Source organism: Drechmeria coniospora, chromosome 02 (assembly GCF_001625195.1).
Source record: "Drechmeria coniospora strain ARSEF 6962 chromosome 02, whole genome shotgun sequence".
NCBI lineage: Eukaryota > Fungi > Ascomycota > Sordariomycetes > Hypocreales > Ophiocordycipitaceae > Drechmeria > Drechmeria coniospora.
The window spans coordinates 2,707,541-2,716,601 of record NC_054390.1 but is presented as its reverse complement, the minus strand read 5'-3'; the positions used below and the strand labels follow the sequence as shown (position 1 = coordinate 2,716,601).

General features: G+C 59.0%; 3 protein-coding genes across 3 annotated transcripts; 2 read left to right on the top strand and 1 right to left on the bottom strand.

The window, feature by feature from the left end:
• Window positions 1–235: 235 nt before the first annotated feature.
• DCS_03886 (uncharacterized protein) lies at window positions 236–1,069 on the bottom strand (the record flags this gene model as incomplete). The annotated part of the gene is made up of 1 exon (XM_040801199.1): window positions 236–1,069. One exon carries the CDS (start codon window positions 1,067–1,069, stop codon window positions 236–238), a length of 834 nt encoding a protein of 277 aa, XP_040656232.1.
• Window positions 1,070–1,863: 794 nt separating this feature from the next.
• Window positions 1,864–6,226, top strand: DCS_03885 (Autophagy-related protein 11; the record flags this gene model as incomplete). Its single annotated transcript, XM_040801198.1, has 3 exons — window positions 1,864–1,931; window positions 2,010–2,121; window positions 2,192–6,226. 3 exons carry the CDS (start codon window positions 1,864–1,866, stop codon window positions 6,224–6,226), a joined length of 4,215 nt encoding a protein of 1,404 aa, XP_040656231.1.
• A 1,097-nt stretch (window positions 6,227–7,323) lies between these two features.
• DCS_03884 (uncharacterized protein) lies at window positions 7,324–8,319 on the top strand (the record flags this gene model as incomplete). Its single annotated transcript, XM_040801197.1, has 1 exon — window positions 7,324–8,319. The coding sequence occupies one exon, from the start codon at window positions 7,324–7,326 to the stop codon at window positions 8,317–8,319; it is 996 nt and encodes a 331-aa protein (XP_040656230.1).
• Window positions 8,320–9,061: the final 742 nt, after the last annotated feature.

Genomic DNA, 9,061 nt, shown 5'->3' with positions numbered 1-9,061 from the left:
TGACATCGTATGGTGGCATGTCACGTGTTCCATCTGGAGAGCAGTTGTTTGTCGGGTATTGGTCTGTCGGCTGTTCCGTTCGTCTGGGCTCCAACCAACATCTGCCGAAAGATGGTGTCTGCGCTTTTGATCCTGTTATTATTTGTGGCAGGACAACATTGAAATGGCAGACAGAAGTCTAGATTCTCTCGAGGATCAAGCCAGTGAGTGTCCTGTACTGCCGCGTCTTCAAATGTTACCAATCCTCGTCTTCCGGTTCGAGCACGATATCGCGCAGCTCGTCGTCGCGCGCCCAATCAACGCCGCTCCCAGCAACCATGCCGCTTGCCACACCCTTTACGACTCTCCATCGTTGCCTGCTGGCCTTCACCTCGCCCCGTAATCGCGCCATCTCTCCCTCTGTCGTGACATCATCAGGATGGCCCGCTTGCTTCTGCTTCAGCTGTGTCACCAAGTCAAGGAGCGCAGAAGTTAGCCCGACGTTATGTCGCGCGACTTGTGCCGTCTCCGCCTGGATCTTGATCAGTTCATTGCGTAACATGCCCATGTCCGATGCCTGCTTAGCGACAGTAAGGGCGGCCTCGTCTCGTTCCTGCACGCGAGGGAGCAAATCCCTAGTTTGCGTTAGCCAAGGACTCACAGCCTCCAAACCACCGGGCAGACCGCTGACGTGCCGTTCTACGGGGGATGCATCCGTGCCGCCATGTACGGCCTTGAGGATCGGGTTTGCAGTCATGACGGCTTCTATCACGTCTTGCCTTAGCCTGAACCTTGCCCTAGAATCGAGGAGGTCTTGCTGAGCCTCTGCCGACACTTCATCGGAGCCTCGTGCTGCTGTGGCGACCGTGTGAGTGTGCTGGCATGAGGGGTAAATTTGGATATCGGTCGCCATACCGGACGAAGGCGAAGGCAATGCTTGCGCTTTGATAATGGCGATCTCTAGTCGCAGCTGTTGCAGCTGGTCATACAGCTGGATGACTCGTTGCTCATCCGCCGAAAGAGGCAGCCGAGACTGGGATTCGGCACCATTATCGCCGTCGGCGGTGTCCTCACTCTGAGGATCGTCCATTTGAAGAGTAGACAATCGACAAGCGTACGTGCAATGCTATGAGCTGCCGATCCTGTACTTGGGTTCGCAACGAAACGCGCATGATCATCGTCTGTGAGCTAAAGCTGATCCGCCACAGGTGGCTGGCCATCAGTGAGGCTGAGGCACCAGCCGAGCACAACGTCGCCACTATTAGCCAGCCAGCCAGCCAGGTGACGGCAGTGGACCAGCAAGATTTAGCAAGTGGCCAGTAACCTTTGGCCGGTGAGTATCTGGTGGACACCATCATGGCAACCTGCTGTATTACTTGCTCCGTACTGCGGACTGTAACGCAACTCAACCCAACCACCATTAACCCCCTGTATTGCATCAGCCGCATTCACGCACACCACAACTGACGGCCTCGGCCTCGACTTGTCTCTTTCCTGTGCCACACCCGCCCGACTCGGGGCGAGTGATCCAGCGTGCCTGGCCGAATCTGGGCGACCAAGCTTAGCTTGCGCTCCATTGTCTGTCTCATCAGCCGGATCGATAAGCGATCCCAAACACAGTTTACTCATCCTCATGCCCCTGCTTTCCCTAGGCCTACTACGGAGCGTGACAGCTGTTGCAGGCACGTTGCCTGACCTGTGATCCTCCCAAGGCGTTCCCTTCCATCGTCGCGTCGCCCGTTTGGTCCTGTGGCTCGACATATATCAACATCGACACCGACACCGACACCGACACCGACACCGACGCCCATCTGCCATTCGTTGAATCTTGCACTGTTTCATCATCACGACAGCCGCACCATCCGTGACGGGAGATGTCTCGGGATGGCTACACAGGTGTTGATTGCCCACACGGGGCAACGCCTCGAGGTCGATACCAGACAGTTCTCGAAGTACGTACCCCTTTCATCTCTGCAGCTCCCGAGCTCCACGTCTTGTGGTCCCAGGATTGCGACTGACCCATCTCGCAGCCTCGACGGCCTGAAAGATTGGGTGGCTCGAACCAGCTCTGTGCCCCTCCAGCACATGGTCGCTCTGACCCCCCAAGGTCGCAGCGTCAAGTTTGCGAGCCTCCATGCCGAGGTCGGTGATCTCCTCTCCCTGTACGACTGCATCAACGGCAATCCTCGCTGACGGCGACATTTCCGCACAGAATGAGATATTCATTTATGATATCAGGGTGACGCAAGAATTGCCGCCAGCCTCGCCCTCGCTCGTCTCGGAATCGCCCGCCCTCCGCCGTCTCTCCATCCCCAGCGCGCCCAACTCGATCGACAATGTCCAGGTCATCTCCTCATGGCAGCACCTGTACGAGGAGCGGCGCAACTGGGCCGTCCGGCTGGTGGAAGAATGCTCCCACCTCAAGTCGGCGGCCGTCGCCCGCTACGATGAGATCGACGTCATGCTTAAGTGCCTGGACGCAGCCGTCACCAACCTCGAAATAAGCGTAAAACAGATCGAGCCCAAGTATACCGAGTTGAAGAAGTGGGTAGATCCCGCCCTGTCCGAGTACCAACAGCTCGCCGCCTCGTGGGAGCAGTATCTCGATCTAGCGCGCAACGTTCCTGTCGCGCCAGAGATGGTCAAGTTCATGACGCGAGGTCAGGTCTCCCGTCCCGATGCTTCGCTCGAGGACCTCATCGAGCTTGAGACGGCTCGAAAGGCTGGCACGCTCGCCCCAACCGCGCGTCGGCGCTTCAGCGACAAGGCCGCCGAGCTGGACAAGCTGGCGTCGACGATGTTCCAGGGCCTCGAAAGGCTCGTCGCCGAGTTCGAGCAGCTCATAACTGGTTCTGTCCTGGATCACAGCTCGGACTCCCCGCAGCTGCTGCAAGACATCAAGGCCATTGCGAGCCAGATCGATTCGGACTATCAAACGGCGCTCGCCTACGGTGACTCGCAGCGGGAGATTGCCCAGGCTTCAAAGACGGCGTCGAATCATACCGAGAGGCTGGTCCCATCGCTTAAGAAGCGTGCCAAGGAAATGGATGAAATGGTCCACTACGCGACGCAAGCCCGAAACACGATTGCTCGTGAATCCATCGGCTATATGCGAACCATCACCGAAATCACAGCGCTCCACAGCAGTGTCCGGAATCAGATAAACGTCTTGAACCAGTCGGAAGACGACATGACTACCTTTGACTATCTGCGTCTCATCCATCAGCTCCCGTACATGTATGCTTCCTTTGTCGCCGAGGCGATTCGCCGCCGCGAGTGGGTGGAGAAGGTGAAGACAGACTCGTCCACCCTCGTCAACGAAATGGCCCTTTTCCAAGATGAAGAATCGAAACGACGCAAAAGGTGGCAAAAGATGGTTGGAGGTTTGTACGGATCAGGCTTCGACACGGCCGTCATCGGACTCGAGGTCAACCTGCTGGGCGAGGACACTGCTTGGCCTGCCGTGACCAAGAACGAGCTGGATGCGCTGCTCCGCGTTCTCCACGACCGCGGCGCCGAGGCGACGATTGTCGACGATGTCACCAAGCTTCTGCACGAGCTCAACAAGCCGACCAAACAGCAGTCGAAGAGGCTGAGGGCGTTCAAGAACGGCAGCATCCACGAAGCCGCCCTGGGAAGGAGTGCTTTACTGATCCGTGGCGATGACGAGCTTCTCCGCAGCCTCCAAGACGACAAGGGCAAGCTCGAGACCAAACTCAAGACGGCCGAAAGCAGGATAAGGCGCCTCGAGGATCTGCTTCACAGGCAAAGCCAGGCCTCGCGTCCGGGAAGCCTATTTCAACCCCAAAGGAATCAGCCCCACGAAAGGCGGGACTCGATATCGTCCATTAGGTCCAATCGCCAGGAAGACCGGCCTCGGTCCTCCTATGGGCCGGATCCGCTGCTTCAGAGGATTGCACAGCTCGAAAACGAACTGCGAGAGGAGAAGCAACGGTCGGCTCAGTTTGAAAAGGATATCGCCGACGGCGCGACGAAGCAGGAAGAGATCGAGGGCCGGGTTCAAGAGGCCAACTCGACCAAGAAGGATCTTCTCGGAAACATGGAAGCTCTGAAGCTCGAGTTCATGGACGAGAGGAAGTCTCTGGAAGACGAAATTGGGATGCTGAAGGCCCGGCTCGAGGATACCGAGGACGAGATTGAGCACTTTGGAGCGTCGCGGCAGAACGAAAAGGCCAACTACGACGAAAGAGTGCAGACGCTCGAGGCAGAGGTCGAACGCTTGACGAAGGACCAGAAAGACGACGTTCTTAAGGCGCAGGGTCAAGTCGAGTTCCTTAGGAAAGAGACTCGGATTCAACGAGACCAGCTTGATGCGTCTACTCGACAGGTGCAAACAGCCGTCGAGGAGACGCGGGCCATGGCCAAGAAGCTTGAGGTTGCCGAGGAGAGTGTCGAAGCGCAGGCCCAAGCTATTAGGAAACTTCACGCTGAATTGGCCCCGGATGCGTCGATGCCGTCGGACGTGATGGACTTGGCAGAGTCTCTTCAGTCGCGTGCGGCGAGTCTCTTGGAAAAACTGCGCAACTCGGAAACCGACTCGGCGGTCGTCAAGTCGGATCTTGAGCGGGCACTCGACTCGGTCAAGAAACACAAGGCGCAGGTGGCGGAGCTGAGGACGAGGTTGGCAAGCGAGGAGGAGTCGGCGATGCACCTGCGCGAGAATCTATCCGAGGAGAAGGCAAAGGCCAGCACGATGGAGAGCGAGGTCGCCGAGGGCAGGGAGCAGCTGAGCCGGCTGCGGGCACAGCTGTCCGACGGCGCAACCGGTTCCGTGACGCTGCAGAAGCAGCTCGAAGGGCAGGAGACGAGGGTGGCGCAGCTGACGGAGGAGCTGGCGTCACGCCAGTCACAGATTGGAAGCCTCGAGGAAGAGCTGTACGTGTTGAAGCAGAAGATGGAGGGTCACGAGGGTAAACTGTCGGCTCTCGCGACTCAGTACGACGCTCGAGATGACCGAACCAAGGACTTGACCCAGAGGCTTTACTCGCAGAACGACCGACTCACGCGACTGCTCGAGCGCACCGGGTACTCGATCACTCGCGAGGCGGGCAAGATGACGATGGTCAAGATTTCACGGTCCGAGAGGAGCACGCAGAACCTCAACGACTCATCCGACCCCGGATCCTCGCTCCGTCGATCTACCCACCTCGCGAGCCGGGCCGGCGTGACGGAGAGTGCCGACCTCGAGCCGCTGTATTGGATGAGCAACGCCGACGGCGCGGCGGAAGGTGACAGGTACGACCACTTCATGCAGACGCTCGGCTTCTTCGACATGGACCAGTTTGCCGAGACGGTGTACAACCGGATCAAGGAGGCGGAGCACAGGGCGCGGAAGTGGCAGCGCGAGGCTCGCGCGTACCGCGACCGGACCCACGTCGCTCAGAAGGACGCGCACGACAAGATCGCATTCAGGCACTTCAAGGAGGGCGACCTAGCTCTGTTCTTGCCGACGCGTAACCAGCAGGCGGGGGCGTGGGCGGCTTTCAACGTCGGGTTCCCGCACTACTTCCTTCGCGAACAGGACGGGCATCGACTGCGGCAGCGGGAGTGGCTCGTGGCGCGCATCTCGCGCATCCAGGAACGGGTCGTGGATCTGTCCAGGAGCCTGCAGCCGTCGAGCGATGCGCAGTCGGTCAACGACGACGAGAACGATAACCCCTTCCAGCTGTCGGATGGCCTGCGGTGGTATCTCATCGACGCGCACGAGGATAAGCCGGGCGCGCCGTCAACTCCCGGGATGGGCAAGACGACGGTGGCGGCGAACAACGTGGAGGCGACGGCCGACATGGCCTCCCACGCGGTTAAGGGAAAGGGCAAGAACCGCGACAGCGTGACGAGCATCGAGGGCATCAACAAGACGCTCTCCAAGAGCTTGGACAGCCGGCGGAGCAGCTCGAACTCGAAGAAGGTGCCCTTCGCCATCGCCGGCGGCACGGCGCTGCTGAAGAACAGCGCGCTCGCGAGCGAGACCAACTCGCTCCGGGCCGCGACGGTAGACTCTCCGGCGGGGACGAGCCCCTTGCAGAACAGCCACCTCGCGGCGGGCAACGCGAACGCGGGCGAGCAGCAGGCCCGGCCGGGAGGTCGGCCCGAGAGCGTCGCCGGCGGCGCGGAGACGCAGAAATCGGGCGAGGGTTGGGCGCAGGGCCTCGTCGACCCGCCGGCCGAGGTACGGAGCGACGACACCCTCCCTGGGCCGCGAGCAGCAGCTGATGGCACGCCATAGGCGCGGAGCGTCGTGCGACGGGAGGAGTCTAGGAAGTCAGGGCAGTGGGATCCCCTGTGGAGCGTAGATTATAGTTACGAAAGCCCGTCGAAGAAGTGAAGAAGCCGCGGCGGCAGCGGGGTTGTGCGTTCCAAACAGGTCCTGTTCCTGATGGATCTTCGTTCGAGACACATCTCATCCGAGAGGCAGGGAGGGAAGGGGGGAAAGCGCATCAGCGTGGTCTTGGCAGTAATGCATGTAGTACGTAGCGTCAGCATCGCCACGGCGATGCATCACACAGATTTCCTTGCAGGAGCTTCGAATGCTGCTCGTCGTGGGTGCACGAATATCCGACGTGTAAAGTGATGGAAGTCGGCGAACGACTTGGCCAAAGGTCATGGTCAAACGACATGTGTGCCCTTGATAATTACTACTCACGTACAATACGCACGAGGTATTTTTATTCTGCACTGCATTGCAGCGTGCAGGTAGGTGTAGGTCCACCACAAGTGCGAAGCATTACGGTGAATTCTCCAGTATTACATGTACTGACCATTCACCACGACTGCTGTACATTAGTACTTGGCTGCAGCTGTACGTCAGCAACGTTCCCTCCCCCGCTCGGTGCCAGTCCAATTTACAGGTGATAATACTCCGCTCTGCTACCTAGTACTAGGTACTCCGTACTAACTGTTACTATTAGCCTCTAGGGCCAAAAGAACGAGGCACTGGTGACGTAATTATTTTACAGCCCAAGTACAGTTGTACCACCATTAACCTACAGTACAGTGCATGTACCTACAGTACCTACCGAGTACTCCGTACATGTACAAACACCCCTTTAATAATACCTGTAGCAGTTTGGTGCAACGGACACCTACATCTACTCGCACCTCCACGCGTATTATACCTAGAACACAACCAACATCGAGGTGCACCCGACGTTTGTACCTACACCTACATCAAGCACCTCCTCGCGTTACGTTGTTCCGTGGACTCGACTCTTCCCAGCCTGCGTCGGTACCTAGCATCCAACTATCGCGCCCGTTCTCTCGAGAACCGGCTGGACTCTTCGCCTCCTCGTCCGACCATGTGACAACCAATCGGCCTGCCCGTCCATGGAGTCCCTCTCCTCCACTGCTCGCGCATCACGCGCCCAGGCCAAGCTGCCGACGGAGCTGATCCTGCACATCATCGACTGCGTCTTGCCCGCGAACCCAAAGGCGTTGCTCCCGCCGTCGCACCTCTCGACCCGGACGCTCGTCTCGCTGACGCGGGTGTCGCGGGCGACGTATAGCCAGGCGACGAGGCTGCTCCGTCAACGATGCGTCTACGTCGACTCGAGCCGCCGCCTCGCCGACGTGCTGCTGTGCATGTCGAGGCTCGTGCCAACCCTGCCGGCGGTGCTTTCGTTGCGGCACCTGACGTCGCTCTACCTCGCCCCCTTCGTCAGCTCGCTCGACGACCCTCCGACGGCGGTGTGGGTGCGCGAGCTCTTCTGCGAGGTCGGCGACACGCTGCGGCGGCTGGTGGTGCAGATGCCCTTTAGCAGCCTCGATCCGCTCGACGATCACCTCAGCGTCAGGCGAACGCTGCGCGAGGGCTTCGAGCAGCTCACCAAGCTGGAGGAGTTTGTCTGCCTTGGCGAGTACCCGGCGCTGAGCGTGCCCGAGGCCCACACGGACGTCTGGCGGCTGTGGCCCAGCCTGCAGCGGCTCGTCCTCTTCGGCGTGCCCATGAACAGCCACTGGCTCTGGTGGGACATTGCGACGCTGCCGGAGCTGGCCCACGTCGTCCTCGCGCGGCCGCAGCAGCTCGAGTCGACCAACATCAAGGACGAATACTTCCACAAGCTCCCCCGCAAGGACCCGCGTCTCGGCCGGAAGATCAAGGTGGTGCTGCTCGGCGCCGCCTACGAGTTCCCCGAGGTGAACACGCGCCGGTGGAAGGAGATTGACCCGTCCGAGATGATGACGGTCGAGGTGTACGAGGTGCCGACATCCTACTACGGCGACGAAACGCCGCAGGAGCTGGTCACGAACTGGATCAAGCGAGGCGCCCTCAGCGGGACGCTGTGGGGATGGTCGGGGAACAAGATTGGCCACGATGGCTAGGGCGGCCCTTGCTCGCTCGCTTGCAGCGATGCTTGGTACGACGGCATGAAGTGCCACTTCTGCGTGCCGATATTCCATGATAGATGGGTGCAGGCAGGCAGGATTCCAGACAACGGGGCCGTTGACACGAAGCAAGCATGCGATGGCTAGCCATGATACAGATTTCTTCGACTCTCTCCCGCTCGTCCCGCGAGTTATCCATCAAATGGCGCTGTGAATAGACTGGGCCTCGCGCGGAGCAGAGAGAGAGGCAGCACAGCAAGTCAAGGTAGAGGTGAAGGGGGGATGGGTACACTGTACTCACCGTTGCATACAGTACAAGTATGCACCTGGGGTCAAGTATGCACCTGGAGTCTCTTGACAGTAGCTCAAGTCCGCTTCCGAGCCCGCGCTGGCCGAGTCGAAGGTGCTTGGTGCTCCGGAAGAACTACTGCCGGAGCTCGTTTGTTTATCGTGGCCTCGCAGGGCAAGAGTCATATATATGTACTGTACTTGTTGGTAGGAAAATAACAGCGAAATACTTGGTTGTACTTCCTCCGTACGGAGGGCATGTGCTTACTTTGCTGTACACCTACAGTATGTGAGTCACTACGAGGACAGCACAAGTGCTTGAACGCACAGTACTGGTATACAAGCGAGTCCAGTACTGTAAGTGTACATGTACGTGCCTTGAGATATTATTACCTGCAAGGTACTTGCATGTGTACAAGTATTATTATTACTGCACATGTACGGAACACCG